Source organism: Anolis carolinensis, chromosome 6, assembly GCF_035594765.1.
Source record: "Anolis carolinensis isolate JA03-04 chromosome 6, rAnoCar3.1.pri, whole genome shotgun sequence".
Lineage (NCBI taxonomy): Eukaryota > Metazoa > Chordata > Lepidosauria > Squamata > Dactyloidae > Anolis > Anolis carolinensis.
In genome coordinates this window covers 4752331-4775534 of record NC_085846.1, presented here as the reverse complement: position 1 = coordinate 4775534, position 23204 = coordinate 4752331, and the positions used below count along the sequence as shown (strand labels likewise).

The window sequence follows — 23204 nt, the reverse complement described above, 5'->3', positions numbered from 1 at the left end:
AACTCCTGAGGGCCCAAGTAGGCCCAGGCCTAGTCCCAAGATGGTCTCGCCTTGCATCGCGCTGACGTCAGAGGGCGGGCCGTTGAGTCAAGCTCCGCCCCCTCACGTGACCGTCAAGCAGCCGAAGGACAAAGGAGGGGAAGAGAAGGAGGAGGAGAAAAAAAAAAGTGTGTCTTCTGTGACGTCACATCCTGGCGGGGCAGAAGAAGAAGAAGAGGCGCCTCCCCCCGTCACGTGACGCCACCTCACGCCTTGTTTTCCCCCCCACAGCGCCGTGCGTGCGTGATGACGTCACTCCGCGACGTGAAACCGAGAGGCAAGAGAGAGGGCGGCTTCGTCCCTTCGCTCTTCCCCTTTTTTCCCCCCCTCCCACCCTCCCCCTTTTTATTATTATTATTTTTTCCCAAACCCCCTCCCCGCTATTTTTTATTTTTATCTCGCCCCCTTCCCTTCCTCGGTAACGTGGGCGTGGCCTAAGAAGGCGCCTGTGCTTCCGTCCGTTCGCTGGTTGCCATGGCGATGGCGGGCTCCGGGCCTAGTGCGCCTCCTCAGCCTCATCCTCCTCCTCTTCTCAACGCCGCTCTTCCTCCTTCATCTTCTTCTTCCTCCTCCGCGCAACCCGCGGGCGAGACGAAGGTGATCTACCACCTGGATGAAGAGGAGACGCCTTACCTGGTCAAGATCCCGGTCCCGGCCGAGCGCCTCACTTTAGGCCACGTCAAGGCCGCCTTGGCCAGGCCTGGCGCCAAGTACTTCTTCAAGAGCATGGACCAGGATTTCGGGTGAGGCTTCCATCTCTTGGCTAGGGCCAAAGGCTCCTTTCCTCTTCCATTGGGACTTCTGCGTCGCCTGAGGCCCATCCCATCTCATTAAGCTGCATTCAACAACCCCATTCTCCTCTGCAGGGAGACGCTATCCAAGCCCTCCTGACAGATGGCCTTCCAGCCTCTGCCAGACCCGCCTTGTGGGAACAAGGGAGAGGGCCTTTTCTGCTGTGGGCCCCCGGTTATGGAACTCACTGCCCATTGAAATCAGGCAAGCCCCCACTCTTTTAGCCTTCAGGAAAGATTTAAAAACCTGGCTTTTCCGATGTGCTTTCGGAGAGTAACTATTACACACTTCTTTTGCTACTCCCCCCAACATCTATCCTCTAGATCAGGGGTCCCCAAACTTTTGAAGCAGAGGGCTGGTCCACAATCCTTCAGACTGTTGAGGGGCCGAATTATCATTTGAAAAAAACAAAACAAATTCCTATGCATACTGCACATGTCTTATTTGTAGTGCAACTACAACAACAACAAAAAACAATACAATATTTAAAAATGAAAACAATTTTAACCAACATCAACCTATCAGGATTTCAATGGAAAGTGTGGGCCTGCTACTGGCCAATGAGATAGTCAAGTTAATTAGGATTGTTGTTGTTGTGTGCCTTCAAGTCATATCAGACTTTGGCCGAGCCTAAGTCTAAAATTAATTATTTATTTACTGCATTTATTTACTACATTTATATCCAACCCTTCTCACCCCGAAGGGAACTCAGAGCAGCTGTATGTACATACAATATATTATATTATTAGCATAGCACAATATTAGCATTATATATTACTATATTGAACTATACCACTATACTGTAATATTATATGTAATATATAACGTGTAATTAATATTATTATATGGTATTAGTATTACATTGTATAACATGATAATATTATCAATATCATATGTATATATAATATATTATATTATTAAAACTGATATAAAAATATTATATTATAAATGAGGGTGGGGGCCAGGTAAATGACCTTGGAGGGCCGCATCCGGCCCCCGGGCCTTAGTTTGGGGACCCCTGCTCTAGATTGTTTTTCTATCTTATGTCCCTGTTCTCCGTGGTTGTATTCTTATCCTTTTCTCACCCCAAGTTTTAACTAAGTGTCTCATGTGGCCCGCCCTGGTTTATACATATATATATATATATATATATATAGATTTTGTGTTGCATTGTACATGATTATTTATTGTATTGTTTAATTGTATTATGATATGTTGTTTTATATTTTGCTATATTGTACTGTTCTGGGCATGGCCCCATGTAAGCCGCCCCGAGTCCCCGTTGGGGAGATGGTGGCGGGGTATAAATAAAGTTTTATTATTATTATTATTATTATTATTATTATTATTTATTAATACAGTGTTTCCTTACTTATCGCTGGGGTTAGGTTCCAGGACCACCCGCAATAATTGAAAACCCGCAAAGTAGGGATGCTATATTTATTTTAATATTTATACGTTTATTACAGTAGAGTCTCACTTATTCACTTCACTTCTTAATTAGTTGCTCTCCATCAGAGTGCTCCGAGCGACTTACAATTTAAAATATCATTCCACAATATAAAAACATTCAACATAAAAACATTCAACAGTGACTATTTGGCAAATTAGATCTGATTTACTTAAATGCACAACCAAACAGCCAAGTCTTGAGCGCTTTTACAAAAGGTCGCAACTCCGACATTGCTCTAACATATGGAGGCAATGAGTTCCACAGAATTGGAGCACAGGTCGAAAAGGCTCTAGGCCTTGTAGCTTCCAGGTGTACCTCCCTAGGGCCCAGTAGGGTCTCACTTATCCAACACTCGCTTATCCAACATTCTGGATTATCCAACGCATTTTTGTAGTCGATGTTTTTAATAAATCATGATATTTTGGTGCTAAATTCGTAAATACAGTAAATACTACATAGCATTATTTCGTATTGAACTACTTTTTCTGTCAAATTTGTTGTATAACATGATGTTTGGGTGCTTAATTTGTTAAATCATAACATAATTTGATGTTTAATAGGCTTTTCCTTAATCCTTCCTTATTATCCAACATATTTACTTATCCAGCGTTCTGCCGGCCCATTTATGTTGGATAAGTGAGACAATACTGTAGTTATACACTATTTTAAGTCTTTATCAACCAATTGTGTGTTGATAAATTGCCGCCTCCTCCCCCCGTTGTCTCTTGGACTCCTTTTCTATCCCCTTGGCTTCTCCTTCCTCCATTCCTTAGGCTGTAAATTGTAATTTTTTATTAGTTATAATAGTGTTTATTAAAAATCGCGAAACAGCAAATCTGCAAAAAGTGAACTGCGAAGTAGTGAGGAACACTATAGATGTATAGAGTCGTAGAGTTGGAAAGGGACCCCCAAGATCCATTCAGTCCAACCCCATTGGATGGATGGATGGATGGGTAGATAATAATAGTAATAATAATAATAACTTTATTTATACCCCACCATCATCTCCGCTGAGGGACTTGGGGCAGCTTACACAAGAAGAACATGAACAACAATATAGCATAACAATACATACAATATTTATTTATTTATTTCCATCATTTCTATCCCACCCTTCTCACCCGAAGGGACTCAGGGCGGCTTACAACACTGGCAGAATTCGTTGCCAATACACAATAATACAAAATAATGAAAACATAAGCAGTTAAATAAAGATTTAAAACAATACAAAATACTTGAGCCATTCATCCACAGAACCTTGTACATAAACCTTAGTCCAGACCGAGTCGAAGCCAACAAAACTTATTCTTTGAACACTTGCTCGCATAGCCAGGTCCTAGCGTTGGAAAGGGACCCCCAAGATCCATACAGTCCAACCCCATTAGATGGATGGATGGGTAGATAATAATAGTAATAACTTTATTTATACCCTGCCATCATCTCCGTGGAGGGACCCAGGCGGCTTACACAAGAAGAACATGAACAACAATATAGCATAACAATACATACAATATAGTTAAACAACAATCAGATTTAAAAACAATGCAACACAAGATAAAACAACTTCATAATTACTTAAAAACCTGAGCATAAAAATTGTTCTGCACAGCAGAGGGGGACTAGGGTAGCGTTCCACAGGGTCCAAGGATAAAATCCAAGCGAATAATGGTAGAACATGAGGACAATTCCACCTAAAGTGCTATAACAAATAGAGTGAGGAGCAAGATAAAGATGATAGAAGCACATAGTCATGAAGGTAGAAGAGACCCAAAGACCATCTAGTCCGGTCCCCTAAGATAGATAGGATGGGTGGGTGGATAAACACACAGGTAGACAGACAGATGATCCTCCAGCCTCTGCTTGTTGTTGTTATCAATAGAAGTATAGAGGCAGGGGAGACCCAAAGGCTATCCAGCCCCCAAATAGACAGACAGGAGAAATAGACCCTAAGGCAGTGGTTCACAACATGTGGGTCCCCAGATGTTTTGGCCTTCAACTCCCAGAAATTTTGACAGATTTCTGGGAGTTGTAGAGCAAAACACCTGGGGACCCACAGGTTGAAAACCACTGCTCTAAGGTAAGAGACCCGAAATAGGATGGGGTGGGGGTGGGGGATCCTAGAATTGAAGGAGACCCCAAGGGCCATCCAGTCCAACCCTCCTAAGAGAGAAAGGATGGATGGATAAACAGACAGATATTTCACCAGCCTCTGGATAATCCAAGCCATTTTTGTCATCAATGTTTTCAATATATTGTGATATTTTGCTGCTAAATTCGTAAATACAGTAATTACAACATAACATTACTGCTTATTGAACTACTTTTTCTGTCAGATTTGTTGTATAACATGGTGCTTAATTTGTAAAACCATAACCTAATTTGATGGTTAATAGGCTTTTCCTTAATCCCTCCTTATTATCCAAGATATTCGCTTATCCAAGCTTCTGCTGGCCCGTTTAGCTTGGATAAGTGAGACTCTACTGTATTAGTAATCGTATTATTATTATTAATATAATAATTCCCAAGCTCTATCCAGGCCAACCCCCTTAGATGGATGGATGGATGGATGGATGGATGGATGGATAGAGAGATAGATGATAGAAGCAAATAGTCATGGAGGTAGCAAAGGCCCCATACATTTCTTACAATTTATTTATGTGTTTGTATTTCTTACCAAGGATTAGTTTAACCTTCGGTCTGTGAGTAAAACTGAATGACTGTGTTGTGAAGTGATGTATGTCTAAAAAGTATGTCACCAACATGAAATGTTTGGAAAGCACTGATGTAGAAGATGAAGAGATTCTCTCCCAAGCCTCTAAGGAGGGACCCTCCTAACTTTTTTCGGCATTCAGGAGGCATTTGATGTTCCGCCTTTTGATTGTGTTTTATCTTATTTTCTATTGAAGTGTTGTGAAGGAAGAAATCTCAGACGACAACGCAAAGCTTCCTTGTTTCAATGGCAGAGTCGTTTCCTGGGTATGAAGTTGACATGTCTTTTCTCTTCCAATTGTCCAGCCCTTTCTCCCCGTTGCCTATTTTCAGAGCTTAGAAACTCTTGTGCAACATTTCCAAGAATCCCCTAGCCATCGTGGCCACTTGGGATGCTGGAAAAGGTAGCCCCAGAAAGCTGTTTTTTTTCCCTGGGCTCTACCTATATTTTGTAACCACTGTGTGACATTAGATTCTGTAGGACTTCAAAGTGCATTTATGTCCTGACTAGGGAACTGTTGGCCTTGGGATTTGTGTACTGATGACTTCAGTTTGACCTAGAGATGTAAAGCTTCCCGAAATTCTGAAGCCATAGAAGAAGCCTTGCACTTTTGCAAGATGTTGGGGTGGGGGGAGGGCTCCCTCAAAATTCCAGGTATATTGAAAAAAATAGTTTTATCTTTCTTTACAGATTGAAAATCATTGTTGCTTTAGAAACATAAAATGTCTTTATGTTCATAACATGATATACAAGTTTGTTTGACATATTAAATGTACAGCCGAACAATATTTAGAAACTGAATTCTCCTTTTAAATTGTTTATTTTTGTGTGATAAGTAGCGCAGCATGATAACGAACTAAACTGCAAGGGATCTCTTGGGTTTAGAAGAATTCAACTCTGCCCCATAAAAACAGATGAAATTGTCAATGTTATTAAAACAGAGGAAATTATTTTATCTCTAGTCTCCCAAAGCATCAGACAGATGTAATGAATTCATTCCCATGAAAAGGGGGAAAGGATACAAAGACTAGGAATGGCAGAACACTTTTAAAAAATATTTCCTCCTTTAAGGGAATAATTCAGGGAGAGTAAATATATGTACAACATGTCTTCAATTTTATTCTTCATTCTGAAGTAAAATATTCCAAAATCTATTTTTCCCCTTCAGTTTTTGTTTTTTTTCTGGTGGAAAATGGTTTCAGAAAAGAGGGGAAACTGTGTTTCTCCATTTTTTTCCCTTTGTGTCTCTCAGCTGGACACTGTAGAAAACAAAGCCACACACCTTTGGAATCATCCTGCAGAATCCTCCTTCTGTCCTTGAATAAGCTTTTTTGGTGGGCAGGAGGTTTCTCTATAGGGGCTGTGTGAATGTTTCAGTAGGACTCAAAAGATATAAGGCCATAGTCAGTGTGCTTTCTGCTTTTCTCCTGCACAGCTTGTCTCCTCAGAAACCCCGCAGCCAGAGCCTCCCCCTCCTCCCCCTCCTGTTGAGGTGCGCCCAGAGCCTTCGCCCCCACCGCCCCCACTTCCGCCCTTACCTGTGGAGCGGACAAGTGGCATCGGGGACTCCCGCCCCCCTTCTTTCCAGTAAGTAGCGGGAGAGGGATGGTGGGCTTCAGGTGATATATATATATATATATATATATATATATATATCTCATGGCATGGCCACACAGCCCGAAAGACATACAACAACCCTGTGATTCTGGCCATGAAAGCCTTCGACAACACATTCTCATGGCATTGTTATGCAGAGGTACTAAGCTACATTTACTTAGTGTGTTTTGATATGTGTTTTATCTTGATATGTTTTGACTTTGTTGTACCGTGTCTTGAGCTGTTAGAGACAGGTAAAATGTGTTGTTGTTGTTGTTATTATATAGGAAAAGGGTATAGAAGAATTAGATACAGTGAGCTCTCAGTGTCTCCTGGGTTTTTGGTTCCAAAACTGCTGTGGATACCAAAATCTGTGGATGCTCAAGTCCCATTATATACACAAGGTGTTGCAAAACGATATCCCTTATAGAAATTGGCAAAATCAAGACTAGGGTTTTTTGGGGATTTTCATTTTCTCTTTGGCATGCTTTCAAGCCATGGGTATTGAATCCATGGATACCAAGGGCCAACTGCAATATAACTATTGAGCCCAAAGTATCAGCAGTCGGAGATCCTGGGGCTGAGTGGTTTGAGGCATGCTGCTTCTTGCCAGTGGGGTGTACCTCCCTGGGTTTTAATAGATTGAACATTGCGGGGGCTACTTCTTGTTTTTTGCAGCCCAAATGTGTCAGGCAGCCACGAGAACTTGGACCATGAAACAGAGACCGAATCAGTAGTTTCGCTGAGACGGGAGCGGCCTCGGCGCAGGGAGAGTATGGAGCACGGAGGTGAGTGGCTACCGGGAAGCCAGGACCCTGGACCTGGTCTCTGTCGGTCAGGCTCTGTGTTAGGCCTACTTGACAGCTGCTTTCTTTGTCCCTTTGTCCCAGGGGGACACCGGCTGAACGGTCAGTCCCGCTTGGAGAGGCACCTGGCTGGCTATGAGAGCTCCTCCACTCTGCTCACCAGTGAACTAGAGACCACCAGCCTCTGCGACTCAGATGATGACGATACTATGAGCAGGTAAGAGGGGAACGTGGGATGGAGTGGCAGCTCTCGCGCCACTGGGATTGAGGCAGCCAGTTTCTCTGAGGTGGGCTTAGGCCACTGAATTGCTAATCTGATATCAACTCAGTGTCTGTTCAGCTGCTCTCAGTCTCTCAAAACTCACTGGCTCTAAGGAAATGTTCTAGGAAATGTGGTGGAGTTGTTGAGACTAGAAAATGGAAAGTGATTAAGAAAAGTTAGAATGGGTTAGAAGAGAAGTGAAGGAATGTGAAAATAGAGAAGAGTTGCTAAGGCGAAGTTTGTTAATTTTTGTAAGAGGACTAGAAAGGGATCAAGCTGGCCTGACAGAACTTGTTTAGGAACACAGGAAAATGTTTACAGAAAAAGAGAAAACAAAAGGATGTTTATAGAACACAGAGGCACTGTACCGGGTGATAAGCTCTGAAAGGGAAAATTACAGACAGAGAGAAGAAAAAGGATGTTTGATTTTGTGTGCTCGTGAGTGTTGGTGTCAAATTGAGACTATAAAACCCATGATCCAGAGAGAGTCAAACGTGGCACTTTTTAAACTCTTTTCTTGGCTTGTCTTGATTGTAAACACACCTTAGATTGTTCTGCAGAATTGAACTATTGTATTTTAATCTCCTCGATTTCTAGTCTTAATTGGGAAGTAAAAAGGACTAGAAATATAGGGAGCACTGTGCATTTATTGATGCCCCGAACAAGAAGATGCTTGGTGTATCTATATCCTGTTGTAAGGACCTCCATTGGCTCCTCTGAGGGTTTTTTAAGAGGCTGGATGGTGTTTTCCTCTTCTAATGCTAATAATTTTTAAAGAACGGGTTATTTTGAATCCAGTTCTTCTCTCACAACTCAGTTTTTGGGCTGAGGGAAAGCAGATATTGCTGGGGGACGCCAATTCAAAATGGCTTTTGCGCCCTCCCCACTTCTTCCTGTCTTTTCCTTCAACAGATTCAGCAGCTCCACAGAGCAGAGCAGCGCCTCCCGCCTCCTCAAGCGCCACCGCAGGCGACGGAAGCAGCGCCCCCCACGTCTGGAGCGGGTCAGTTTGAATCTTGGCCAGGAGGGTGGGTCGGTGAGACTTTGGGATTTAATCAGGGCAAAGAGTATTCGTATGGAATGTGAGTTGACATTGATGTAGGGCTCCAAATCTCTGCTCAGTCATGGGAATCGTTTGAGCAGCCGTGGGCAAGTTCTGTCAGGGTATTGTGTATTGTGAAATGTTAAAATCAATCTGTTTTCAGCAATTCTGGTGTTAATGAGAGTCTGCTATGATTGATATATCACAGGACCAATGGGGTCAAGTGTGTTTTGACCGGGACTTACTATCTTGTTCCTGTGGAATGCGAGGGAGTTTTCCTTTGTAGAGCGGAGAACAGCGATGAGCAGTGTGTGTGTGCATGAGTGCTTCGGCAAAGCACTCATGGAGGAAAGGACTGAATTTGCTCTGTCTGTAAATAGATCATGTAAATAAAGTAAATCAACAGTTGGACTTCGTCTGCTGGAGTGAGTTTGCCCAGTGCTGTTTTTCCACACGGGGAAACAGTCTGGAGAGAAGGAGGTGAACCGGGATGGTGAATTTTTGGATTTCACTCTGCTACCCATCATCCCCGCCGACAAGTTCTACCTTTTCTCTCTCAGGGGAAGGCAGTATCAGACCCTTAAGTAAATCTGGCCAAGAAAACCCTAGGTGAAGCAGTGTGGCATAGTGCTTTGAACATTAGACCCTGGAAGGCCAGTGTTTGTATCCACACACATCCACAAAACACCACTGGGTGGGTGACCCTTAAGTAGTCAAGACTCATCTTAACCTCAGAGAAAGGGAATGGCAAACCTCTGGATAAACCTTGCTGCGTCAGGCTTGTCTGAGAGTCACCATTAGTTGGAATTGAAAACAGACAGCAACAGAGATAATGTGGCAGAGACTGTTCCATTGTGCTTGTATTGAGAAAAAAAAACCTTTGAGAAGACTGCTATTCCTTGTATCTTCCCCCCTCCTGCCCCCCACAAAGATAACCCCTTTCTCTATTTTGTGGTCATTTCAGACTTCCTCCTTCAGCAGCGTTACAGACTCCACCATGTCCCTCAACATCATTACAGTTACATTGAACATGGGTAAGCGGGAATATTATTTTTAAAAATCCACAGTTTCTTTGCAAAATAATAACAGTGTTTGGAAACAAAACAAGGTTGTTTTTATCAGAACCCCAAGTCTTTCAGTTTCCCCCCTTAAAGCAATTAGTAACATCATAAGTTAGTGCTGTCATCATGAATATCAATTCTGGCATTTTTAACTAAATTGCACCTTAACATCTCTAACTGATGGAGATGGGGAAAAAAACTGGATCACTCCTGTTCTTCGGATGAGAAGTTCACCATCTTGGCCCCTCTGAGAACCTTGCCACTCTCTCCTGAATGCAGGAGTAGAGAAAGTCTGAGCTGGAGATGGATATAAATACAATGGATTCTGAGTGTCTTCCAAGATTAATTTTTGAAAGAAAAGAAATTAATAATAATATTATATTATATTATTATGCTAATAATGTAATATATTGTATATACATATAACTTGTAAGCTGTTCGGTTAGCTTACCCCTTCGGGGTGAGGAGGGCGGGATATAAATGTAAATAAATACGCGTAAATAAATAAATTTTAAAAAGAAACGGAGGGGAAGTTTCTCTCACTTGTTCACAACATCGTTTACAAGGCCTGCTTTGGTCCGTCCTTTGGGTCAGTATCCTAGTCAATAGACAAGCCTTGTTTTGTTTTGTCTCTTCCCTGAGCAGAAAAGTACAACTTCCTGGGCATCTCCATTGTGGGGCAAAGCAACGAGCGAGGGGACGGCGGCATCTACATTGGCTCCATCATGAAAGGGGGTGCGGTTGCTGCCGATGGCAGAATCGAGCCCGGAGACATGCTGCTTCAGGTGAGTCGGCTTCTTGGAAAAAGGGGTCTCTTGCTCCTCGGGGTGTTGAGAGCTGGCCAGATTCTTCTCTGGGGGACAATTGTCTGATGTTATGGGGGTATATGTGGCAGATCTTGAAACAGGCCTCAAATTGCACACCCCCTTTTTCTCCCAGGTCAATGACATTAATTTTGAGAACATGAGCAACGATGACGCTGTGAGGGTTTTGAGGGAGATTGTTCACAAACCGGGGTAGGTCTTGGTCCTTCCAACCCCTTTCAATTTCCTGTGTCATTGTCTTATCTCTGTGTTTGTTTGTTTGTTTATTGTGTCAGAAGCAAATTATCTCAGTGTGTGTTGCATTCATTGTGTCTGTTGACTCAAGGGTGCCTTTCTTCCTTTTGCAGCCCAATTGTGTTGACAGTGGCCAAGTGCTGGGATCCCTCCCCACAAGGGTATTTCACCCTGCCAAGAAGTAAGTGGGCACAATCTTTTCCAGGCATCGGGGGTTTGATTCTACCTAGACTCAGGTCCGGGGTCTCACCATGGAGCAGTCTTGTTGTTGATTTGGCTTGGTCGGACCCAGTGGAACTTAATTGGGATCCCTAATTAACTTGATGATGCTTGAACCAAAATAGGTAGGGCACTCTAGGTCACATTCTGTGAGCATATAGCTCTAAAGAGGTGACCTATTTGAATCTCGGGAAGGTGCTTTTAGATTTGGAGGATGGCCTTCCTCAGTCAACTTCTCTCCAGCTGTATTGGACTTGTTCCTATGTGCCTTCATGTTGGCTCCAGCTCACAGCAACCCTTTCATAGGGTTTGCTTGGCCAAATGTTTATGGAAGTACAGTAGAGTCTCAGTTATCCAACATTCGCTTAGCCAACGTTCTGGATTATCCAACGCATTTTTGCAGTCAAGGTTTTCAATATATCATTATATTTTGGTGCTAAATTTGTAAATACAGTAATTACTACGTAGCATTACTGCATATTGAACTACTTTTTCTGTCAAATTTGTTGTATAACATGATGTTTTGTTACTCAATTTGTAAAATCATAACCTAATTTGATGTTTAATAGGCTTTTCCTTAATCCCTCCTTATTATCCAAGATATTCGCTTATCCAAGCTTCTGCCGGCCCGTTTAGCTTGGATAAGTGAGACTCTACTGTAATTTGACATGGCCTTTCTCTTACAGCAGGCATGGGCAAACTTTGGTCCTCCAGGTATTTTGGACTTCCCACAATTCCTAACAGCCATTAGACTGGGTTGTTATGTGTTTTCCGGGCTGTATGGCCATGTTCTAGAGGCATTCTCTCCGAGGGGTTGCTTTGGTTTTAGTAATGAATGAATAGTAATGAATAGGTTTTTAACCAGTTTAAACTATTTTTTTTAATAATGTTCATGTTTACTTCCATTTTAATGTTTGGATATCTTTGGGTTTTATTATACTGGTTTTATTGTGTGCCAGTGATGAACAGTGATTTCTGGTATTTTATTTTTCCACATCTATGGCAGGCATCCTCAGAGGTTGTGAGCTTGTCAGAGATTGTCATATACCTCACAACCTCAGAGGATGCCTGCCATAGATGTGAGCGAAATGTCAGGAGAGAATGCTTCTGGAACATGGCCAGACAGCCCGGAAAACACACAACGACCCAGTGATTCCGGCCATGAAATCCTTCGACAGCCAGTAGGCTATTAGAAATTGTGAGAGTTGAAGTCTAAAACACTAGGAGGGCCAAAGATTGCCTTTGCCTGCTATGCAAGATGGATACGAATACAAATTATCCCATTTTGATGCTCTGAAAAATGTGGGAGTTGAAGTCCAAAGCACCTGGAAGACCAAAGTTTGCCCATGACTGTCCTAGAGAGGGGATGACTGGGCAGATGTCAGTTTCCAGGGCTGAGTGGGGATGCGAACCCTAGTCTGTCAAGAGCCCTAGTCCAGGACTCAAATTGCTTCACCACATGGGCTCCTATCATGTTGAACTGCACCTGCCATAATCCCTGTACTGGTCTAATTGGATGGGTCACGAAGAAGACTCTGGAAGGCATCCCATGGTGGTGGAGTGATGGGGGATTAGGCTAGGAGCCAGAGTTTGTGGTGTTTCAGAAAATCGCCTATGCTTAACCTCTGTGTATCTGTTGACATGCCCAGATGAGCCGATCCAGCCCATCGACCCTGCGGCCTGGGTCTCACACTCGGCCGCCCTGACCGGGGCCTTTGCTGCCTACCCTGGGAGCAGCTCCATGAGCACCATCACTTCGGGGACTTCCGTCACAGAGACAGAGCGTGAGTCCCTGTCGTTGGTCCAAAGAAATGAGTGGGGCATTTTTGGGAGGCATGGTCAAAAAAAGTATCTTTGTCCTTCTGTCCAGGGAAATGATGACAGAAGGTGATGCCAGCTTTTCCAAGCTTTTTCAAGGAGTGTATTTTTGTCTCTCTCTTTACATTAACATCTTGCTTATTTTCTGATGCCAGGTTTTTTTTTACCCTTTGGTGGCTACTATTTAGCAAAAAACAACCAAGAATCTTTTGGCACTTGAAGGACTTAGAAACCGAGGCTGATGTAATCAAGGCCCTGTCCATTTCATCTACTGTGTGAAGCGTTAGCTCACCTGGCAGATTTATTATATTTGCCTACAATTGGCTGGTGGGAGGACAGGATTGCTGTTAGCAAGGGCAACGGGAGCGAAGTTCAGGTGACATTCTTAATGGCAGCCATTTGTGGAAAATGACTGATGCAGAAAGGAGACATCCTTGCATTGCTGATGTGCTTAGCCATGAGTCTTCACTGGTTTTTAAATGCACACTACTGCTTTCCTGCAGGTTTTTTCATCTACCCTTTGCAGGGTCTTTGAATAGTTCCCAGATCCAGGGAAGGCATCCTAAGATTTAACAGTTGGCCCTGCTTCCCCTTTTCACTGTTCCGTTTTTGGGACACACATATACACAATGGTTTTCAAAGAAGTAGCCATCCGCCCAAAAAAGAGGGGAAAAGGTACAAGGGAGAGGAGTCTAACAGCATAGAATTACAGAGTTGGAAGAGACCACATGGGCCATCTAATCCAAACACCTGCCATGCAGGAAAACCACAATCAAAACACCCCTGACAGATGACTGTCCAGCCTCTGTTATAATCCTCCAAGGAAGGAGCTTCCACCACAGTTCCACTGCTGAACAGCTCTTACAGTCAGGAAATTCTTCCATCTTTAAGCAGTTTATCTTTTAGTCTGAACTTTTATGGTTATCAGTACCATGAAAGTGATATTGAAGTCTTGGGTTATTCAGCATGTTTATACTGTTGTGGGGAAAAGAGAATGCAGCAGGGCCACAAAGATTTTTTTTGTGTGTGTCAGGACCAACTTGTGAAACTGCAAGTCACTTCTGGTGTGAAAGATTTGACCGTCTGCAAAGACATTGCCCAGGGGAAGCCCGGATGTTTTGATGTTTTTACCATCCTTGTGGGAGGCTTCTCACATATAATAATAATAATGATAATAATGATAATTTTATTTTTATACCCTGCCTCCATCTCCCCGGGGGGACTCAGGGTGGCTTACATGGGGCCAAAGCCCGGGCAAATACAATAACAAACATAAAACAACATCAAATAACAGAAACCACGCGCAAATAAAAATTAAAAACATAAAAGTAAAATAACAAACATTAGTAAAGCACAAGTTATAACACAGCAATAGAATCATAAAAATGAACTGGGCAAAAGTGAGTTTTGTAAACAAGAGGTAGTTAAAAGTGCTATAAGAACATGGGAGAGCACCTTGAAGTGGGGGTGAACCCTGTGGCTATATCGGCGAGATTAACAATGCAAAGGTACAACCGATCAAGAAGTAATTGCTGGTACGAAATTTATCATACAAATGGCCAGTACTTATCCAAAGGCCTATGTGAAGAGCCAAGTTTTCAGGCTCTTCCTAAATGCTACCAAGGTGGGAGCTGCATGGAGCTGGAGCTGATTAGTCTAGTAGTATGGACATATGAAAGCAATACATCTCCTTACCAGAAGTCTGTTCCTTTGGGGAACTGGCTCAGTTCCTTAAATCTAAGCCAAGCGCCTTGCATCTCTGCCTGGTCTCTGTCCTGCCATGCCACCCACCTCCTTCTTTTCTTCTCTGCAGGCTTTGATGACTTCAACCTCTCCATCCACACAGACATGGCTTCTGTCACCAAGGCAATGGCCTCTCCGGAGTCTGGCCTGGAGGTTCGGGACCGCATGTGGCTCAAGATCACCATCCCCAATGCCTTCCTAGGTATGGGGCCAACATGGGTCAGCAGGCCACAGGATTCCCCTGAGTAGATGGGTTGGCTCTGTACCAGTTGTGGGATGTTGGGGGAAAAAATCAATCAGATTTATAATGAAGAGTTTAGAACAGGCATGAGCAAACTTTGGCTCTCCAGGTGTTTTGGACTTCAAATCCCACCATTCCTAACAGCCTCAGGCCCCTTCCTTTTGCCCCTCAGCCGCTTAAGCGGCTGAGGGGCAAAAGGAAAGGGCCTGAGGCTGTTAGGAATGGTGGGAGTTGAAGTCCAAAACACCTGGAGGTCCCAAGTTTGCTTGAGTTGTTGCACCCACGCTGGCAATATAATATGTGCCCCCTTTCTCCCTCTCTCAGGCTCTGATGTGGTGGACTGGCTCTACCATCATGTGGAGGGATTCCAGGATCGCCGAGAGGCCCGCAAATACGCCAGCAACCTCCTGAAGGCCGGCTTCATCCGGCACACAGTCAACAAGATTACCTTCTCCGAGCAGTGCTACTATATCTTTGGAGACTTCAGCGGCTGCGAGAACTGTAAGCGGGTGCATGGGATGGGATTTTTTTTATGACTGTTTTTATCGATGTTGATGTTTTATTGTTGATTGATTTGTTTTATTGTTTTGCTTTTGCTTTTATACTGTTGTGTTTGGGCATGGCCCCATGTAAACCGCCCCGAGTCCCTTAGGGGAGATGGGGCGGGGTATAAGAATAAAGTTGTTGTTGTTGTTATTATTATTATAACTGTGAAATAGGTCTTCATATCTGGGGAAACCTCACACCAGGAGTTCCCTGGTCTTGCTTGGTTGCCTGCATTTATTTAATAATAATAATAATAATAATGCCACCCTACTGGGATCTGCACGCATCATCCGAAAATACATCACACAGTCCTAGACACCTGGGAAGTGTTCGACTTGTGATCTTGTGATACGAAATCCAGCATATCTATCTTGTTTGCTGTGTCATAATAAAATAATAATAACAACAACAACAGCCAGCGATGAGTCCAGTGTCTGCTGTGGACTCACCTTGTTGTGTTTCAAATAATAATAATAATAATAATAATAATAATAATAATAATAATAATACTTTATTTTTCTATCCCACCACCATCGCCCTGAAGGAACTCGGGGTGGCTTACATGGGGTCAAGCCCAGAAGAAGACAAAGTGTAAACAAGTTAAACTATAAAACAAACAATAAAACAACAAAACAGTATAACAATCAAAAACGGAATTCAAGCAACAATTATACAAATAAAACCACGAAACAAGATAAAAAGTTATAAAAACAATTCCAGGTTCACCACCAAAAGGATAAAACGGGGGGTCAGAACAAAGTGCATAATAGCTAGATTATTTGGTAAAGTGCCTGTCCAAATGCCTTTCCACTCTGTGACATCTACCAAGAGTTTCATTTGGATCAACCTTCAGCTTGCATCCTCCCAGAGTGTCTTAAGTAATTAGAAAAAATGATATATTAACCAAAGGAGCCTACTGAAACATCCTTGGGTTGTCAGTCAAAGCCAGCCTAGCTGAGATGATCTTGAATTTTTATTGCATCAGTGTTACCATATTTTTGAGTCCCAAGTACCCTCTAAGGCAGGCATGAGCAAACTTCGGCCCTCATCCAGGTGTTTTGGACTTTGACTCCCACAATTCCTAACAGGCTGTTAGGAATTGTGGGAGTTGGAGTCCAAAACACCTGGAGGAGGGCCGAAGTTTGCCCTTGCATGCACTAACATCCCCCTCACATCCCCCAATGTTTAAGGCAGGCCTCTTTTCAAGTTCAATTCTGGTTCATTTGATGTTGTTAAGGTCTCTCCTAGCCCTAAAATGGCTCAAAGTGACCATAAGTGTGTCAAAATTTGATCCTAAGGGTTCTTTTCAGGATGGCTTCATTGAGAGTTCCCTTTTTTCCTCCCTGCAGACATGGCCAACCTCTCGCTGAACGACAATGACGGCTCCAGCGGGGCTTCTGACCAGGACACCCTAGCGCCTTTGCCCCTTCCTGGAGCTACCCCTTGGCCTCTGATGCCCACCTTCTCCTATCAGTACCCGGCACCACATCCGTACAGCACCCAGCCCCCTCCCTATCACGAGCTCTCCTCCTACAGCTACGGCATGGGGAGCGCCGGCAGTCAGCACAGCGAAGGTAAGTACCTTGAGAAGCCGGACTTGGCCACGATGATCCATGCTCTTGTTACATCCCGATTAGACTACTGCAATGCACTCTACATGGTGCTGCCTTTGAAGACTGTTCAGAAGCTTCAATTAGTCCAACGGGAGGCGGTTAATTAGTTAACCGGAGCGGCGTACAGGGAGCGCACTAGCTCCACTGGCTGCCGATTAGCTACCGAGCACGAGTCAAAGTGCTGGCTTTAGTCTATAAAGCTCTAAACGGTTCCGGCACAGCTTACTTATCCGAATGTGTCTCTCACTATGACCTATCATGAAATTTAAGATCTTCAGGGGAGGCCCTGCTCTCGGTCCTGCCAACTTCACAGGTGCGGCTGGCGGGAACGAGAGACAGGGCCTTCTCAGTGGTGGCTCCTCGGCTGTGGAACTCCCTCCCTAGTGACACCCGGCAGGCTCCATCCTTTTGAAGTTTTAGAAAGAAAGTGAAGACCTGGCTATGCGAGCAAGCGCGTTCAAAGAATAAGTCCACTGTGTCCTGTACTGTACTAACAATATTACAATATATTGATACAGTCCAATATAGTAATTTATTACCAGTATTGTACTATGCTAATATAATATTGTATGTAAATTTAACTTTTAAGCCGCTCTGAGTCCCCTTCGGGGTGAGAGGGGCGGCATATAAATGCAGCAAATAAATAAATAATACTGGATGGGCCTTGTCTTTAGCCCAGTATTCAGTTCTGGGTGCCTCTGGGAGAGCAATGCCTGCCTACCACCCACCCACCCATCGGTTGATGTATGTCTTTGCTTTCCTTGTTTTGCAGGCAGCCGGAGCAGTGGGTCGAACCGCAGCGATGGGGGCGGTGGCGGCAGCGGAGGGGGCCGTGGGCCTGGCAAGCAGAAGGAGGAGAAGGCCGGGGCGGACTCCAAGTCGGGCAGCGGGAGCGAGTCGGAGTATTCTGCCCGCAGCAGCAGCCAGCGCGGCATAGGGGTCCCGGCGATGGGGCCGGGTGGGGAGGGGGCCTCCCAGCGGAGCCAGCACAGCCTGGGAGGCGGCGGCAGCATCCGCTCCCACCATTCCCTGCACGCGGCCTACGCGGCCCCGGGAGGCATGCCCCTGGCCTACAACCCCATGGTGGTGATGATGGTGCCGCCCCCCGCCCCTCCTGCCACGGCCGCTGCCTCTGCCGCCATTCAGCCCCCGGGGGCCCCTCCGGTGCGCGACCTGGGCTCCGTGCCCCCCGAGCTCACGGCCAGCCGCCAGTCCTTCCACATGGCCATGGGCAACCCCAGCGAGTTCTTTGTGGATGTCATGTGATCCGAGAGCCCCCCCTCTTTCCCTCCCGCTCACCGCAGTGGCCTCCTTTCCGCACAGCCTTCCGAGAACCGCCTGACCTCCCGCACTTTGCTGCCTCCGTCCACAAAAGGAGTGAGATGGACCAAAAAACCCTTGCTTCCAGTGTTCACACACGGTAACCGCATCCAACGTGCCTGACCCCCTTCCTTAGTTCCCCTGGCAGTCCTGATTCAGAAAAAAAAAGCAATACGGTTTCGGTTTATGATCCGTCCTTGCCTTCACCAAATTGAGCCCCTTCTTGCTGGACTGCGACTCTTACGTTTCTCCCAACTCAGCGAAGGCTGTGATTGTTGGACCCTTGCTGTCCCGTGACTTGCCTTAGGACTCAAATGCCACACGATAATCTTGCCGGCATTCTAACCTGCTGGCAGTCCTAATTCAGAAAAAAAGCAGTATTGCTTCCATTTATGACCCATCATTGTTTTCATCAACCTGGGACCTTTCCGATTTGCTTGAGTATTTGAGTATTTGGTTTCCCCAATTTGGCAAAGATTGGATTCTTTCAATCCCTTACCATCTTGTGACCTTTACAACCTTGTGATTTGCCTTAGGACTTGAATGGCAGATGATAATCTTGCCAGTGCTATATCATTCACCAGCAGAGCTGCTGGTCTTTGTGCAGCAGTGACTTCCGATCTGAAATTTTTGTGCCAGATCCCCTTTCCATCCATCCATCATGTTCGCCTTGCGGTGTCCGTCTCTTGAGTTTCCTTCACCTCCTTTTTTTTTTAATGCCGTGGCTCCTTTTTTTGGCCACCTTTTTTTTAATCACCCGACTCAGGTCTCTAGGATCACGCGACCTCTGCCTTCCCTGTTACATAGATGCCTTGACTTTTAGGACGACCACAATGTAGCCGGTCATCCGACCTCTTTTCGAATGTCTCCGTCTTCTTGTCAAGAGGATTCCTGCGCCAAAATCATGTCGAAGCCGGCGTGACTTTTGTATATCCACGACCAGGTATTTCTTAAGGTACAAAGGGTCCCTTTTGTGGAAATTTAGGGACGAGGGGGCCCTTGCCGGCCTCATGAGACCCTCACCTCTCAGACCTTTCCTCTTGTCTTTGGAAAGGCTGCTTTTACAACGGTACTCATCGCCCAAACCGGTGTCAATGAAGTGATAGTTTTTGTGGGGTTCTTTCTTTTTTTTGTTCAATTTTTAGAAGGTTTTTAAAATTTCTAGTTCTTTTTATAAACTTCCTTTTTTGTTTGTGTGTGTGTATATATATATATTAAAAGAAAGGAGCCCTGCTGTCCCAACTTCTAGATCTCATCGGAAACACTACACATCCCATTTAACCAATGTGAGATGAGATTATGTGGGTGAAGCAGCTTTGTTTCTGCCAACACTACGACTCTTTGCAGTTTGAAGCCTTTGCAGCCACAGTTTTGTCATTCCAAGGCATTGTGCTGCTTTCCTTGTTGTGTATCTCGTCCCGTAAACACTAAAGTCCTTTTTTTCTTTGCAGCTTGATCCCGGTTCAGTTCAACTGTTGAATCTTTTACAAGGTAGGAGTTACATCAGGTCAAATTCTTAACATCAGGATGGAATTAGGCCAGCTTTCCTCAATGGGGTGCCTTTTGGAGGGATTGGACTACAGTCCCCATTATCCCACAACCTGTGGGATAATGGGAATTGTAGTCCAGTCCCTCTGAAAGGCACTCCATTGTGGAAAGGTGGATTGTGGCAATGCTCTTGGAATAGGAATCAATGACATTCCTTTGAGCAACCCTCTCAGATTGCTTACAGCACTCCTATCCCCCCTTTTAAAATATTATTTCCAAATTTAAAAAGGTTCTTTTTGAGGAGTTAAGGAGGAAGTTATGACCTGATGGCCCCCATTTTATCTATTGATGGTGATGTTTGCTTTATTACCTTCGCTATTTGGTTAAAACTGTGTTTTTGTATTTTGCATTTTAATGTGCTTTTAATTTGTTTACGGTATCTGAATGTTACCTTTGATACTGTTTTATATTGGTTTTATTTGTCATATTTTGTTTCTGTTTCGGCTTGGCCCCATGTTAGCCGCCCCGAGTCCCTTCGGGGAGATGGTGGCAGCATAGAAAAATAAAGTATTATTATTATTACAGTAGAGTCTCACTTATCCAACCTCCGCTTATCCAATGTTCTGGATTATCCAACGCAGTCTGCCTTTTAGTAGTCAATGTTTTTGTAGTCAATGTTGTGATATTTTGGCACTAAATTCGTAAATACAGTAATTACTACGTAGCATTACTGCATATTGAACTACTTTTTCTGTCAAATTTGTTGTTAAACATGATGTTTTGGAGCTTAATTTGTAAAATCATAACCTAATTTGACATTTAATAGGCTTTTCCTTAATCCTTCCTTATTATCCAACATATTCGCTTATCCAACGTTCTTCTGGCCCGTTTATGTTGGATAAGCGAGACTCTACTGTATTATTATTAAGACAAGGAATACTGAATCACATAGCACCCCGAAACATGGAAATGATATATATAGGGGAACCTTAATGCCTGAATATTTCTCTTTTATCAGAAATATAGCCCTATAGTTATCTTTGATCTCGTGATGTGTCATAAGAAAAAAAAAATCCTGATCCATTGAGAATAATTCGAGAAAGAACAATTGTGGGTTGTTTTATGTTTTCCGGGCTGTATGGCGATGTTCCAGAAGCATTCTCTCCTGACTTTTCACCCACATCTATGGCAGGCATCCTCAGAGGTTGTGAGGTCTGTTCGTAAACTAGGCAAGTGGGGTTTATATATCTATAGAAAGAACCCTTGTCTGTTGGAGGCCAGTGTGAATGTTGTAATTAATCACCTTTGTTAGCATTAAATGGCCTTCCCAGCCTCACATCTTGGCCTGGGGAATCCTTTGTTCAGACTTGTTAGCTGCCCCTGATTGACTCCTGTCTGGAATTCTTCTGTTTTCAGAGTGCTCTACCAGTATTAAAAAACTCCAAAATCAGAACAGTAAATAAGGAGCAACACTCTGAAAACAGAAGAATAACGTTACTTTCCAAGCTAATATCACTCCTTTTTAAAAAGTTAGTGTTTTCATAATGGGAATATAGCAAAGGTAGATTTCCAAAGTCAGAGCAAAGTTCCTTTTTGAGTGTGTAACTAGTAACTCACAGTGTTAAAAGAAGTTCTTGAATGGCATCTTGAGAGGTGTTTGAGTGCATCTTCTCCACAGTAGATTCAATATTATATGTGTCTGCACTAGGCATGGGCAAGCTTGGGCCCTCCAGGTGTTTTGGACTGCAACTCCCAGCATTCCTAACAGCCTCAGGCTCTTTCCTTTTGCCCCTCAGCCGCTTAAGCGGCTGAGGGGCAAAAGGAAAGGGCCTGAGGCTGTTAGGAATGCTGGGAGTTGCAGTCCAAAACATCTGGAGGGCCCAAATTGAGACCCAAAGCACCTAATATCCATCCTGATGTTTAGCGCTACAGAGACTTTTCCTCCTCTCCGGTTTCTTTTTGGGATGAGGTACAGTGGGGTACAATGCGTCCCCCCCGTTTTGCAGCCTTATATAGATATATATTCCAAAGGTACGAAGTTTGTTTTCCTTCTTTCCTTCCATGGTGCTACAATTCTCCCCCCCCCCCCTTTTCCAAAAAAAGTATTTAGTCCTCCCCTCTTCTCCGGAGGAGGGGTTTGCGTTGTGCACGCACGCGTGTTTGTGTGATCCGTAGCAGAAAACTATTTTGTAATAACATATTTATTTTTTAGCTCCTTTTTTTGTGTACAAAAAAAAGCATCCAATTCAAATAATAATAATAATAAAAATCCTGATAAACTTCCACAAGTTGTTTGTGTCTGAATCACAGAAGGGCCCTAAGAGGGGGTCATTGGGTGGGAATTGTAGTTGCACTCATTGTGCTACAACTCCCACAATGTAAATTGGGACCAGGGTCTAAGCCCCGATTCTATTTTTCTTTACGTTAAAAGAGATGTTTTGGTTGTTATTATTATTTCAAACCCCTCAATTATTATAATTTGGATAATAATGAAGGGTCCTCTGTACCAAATGTGCTCCAGATCCATCAAGCCATAGAACAAGCAACATACATACATACGAGTGTTGAATGAAAAGTAATGCCTCCACCTTCGTAACTTGCAAGTCTTTGCAAATCCTATGCAGATATACGAGGGCTATCCAGAAAGTAGGTTACGTTTTGGATTTTAAAAAGGACAAAGTATAGGATAAATCATTTACCATATGCAGCTGAAAGACACATTCCAAGACTACAATCTCATGTAATCCCCATTGAAATTTAGGCACATTTCATATAGATAAATGAGTTGAAAAGTACTGCTCCAGTAAATTCCCTGCTTGTGTCCTCAGCTCTTCCCCCTTCTCCCTTCCTGCAGCGTAGCCAAAACGCTGCACTGCCAGCCACGCCCCCATTGTTGGAAATGGAGGAGAGAGGAGGCAAATTTACTGGGGCAGTACTTTTCAAACTCATTTATCTATATGAAACGTCGCTAAATTTCAATGGGGATTACATGAGATTGTAGTCTTGGGATGTGTTTCAGCTGCATATGGTAAATGATTTATCCTATACTTTGTCCTTTTTAAAATCCAAAACGTAACCTACTTTCTGGATAGCCCTCGTAATTATCTATATCTAGAGAGATGTCTAGCTAGATATATGTGAATATAGATGTATAGGGCTTAGAAATACTACAGGGGAAATGCACACACACACATAGATTTCTAGATAGATGCAGGAGGGAAATGCACATATCTAGAGAGGATTTGCAAACATTTCAGGGGGAAATGCATATGTGAAATTAGTACAGATAATTATAGATCTATATCTAGCTCTACATTGTTTATATAGGCATTGTATGTTGCCTGTTACTGTGTTGGAAGCCGGCCTGAGTCCCCATGGGGAGATAGGGCGGGGTACA

At 43.8% G+C, this 23204-nt stretch overlaps 1 protein-coding gene across 1 annotated transcript; it reads left to right on the top strand.

Moving 5' to 3' along the window:
• Positions 1–328: 328 nt before the first annotated feature.
• Positions 329–22095, top strand: dvl2 (dishevelled segment polarity protein 2). Its single transcript, XM_062957916.1, has 15 exons — positions 329–782; positions 5191–5260; positions 6430–6581; positions 7269–7378; positions 7481–7613; positions 8571–8661; positions 9665–9734; positions 10407–10546; positions 10701–10777; positions 10933–11000; positions 12688–12822; positions 14670–14801; positions 15165–15341; positions 16736–16960; positions 17772–22095. Exons 1-15 carry the CDS (start codon positions 514–516, stop codon positions 18263–18265), a joined length of 2343 nt encoding a protein of 780 aa, XP_062813986.1. The 5' UTR covers positions 329–513; the 3' UTR covers positions 18266–22095.
• The last annotated feature ends 1109 nt before the right edge of the window (positions 22096–23204 follow it).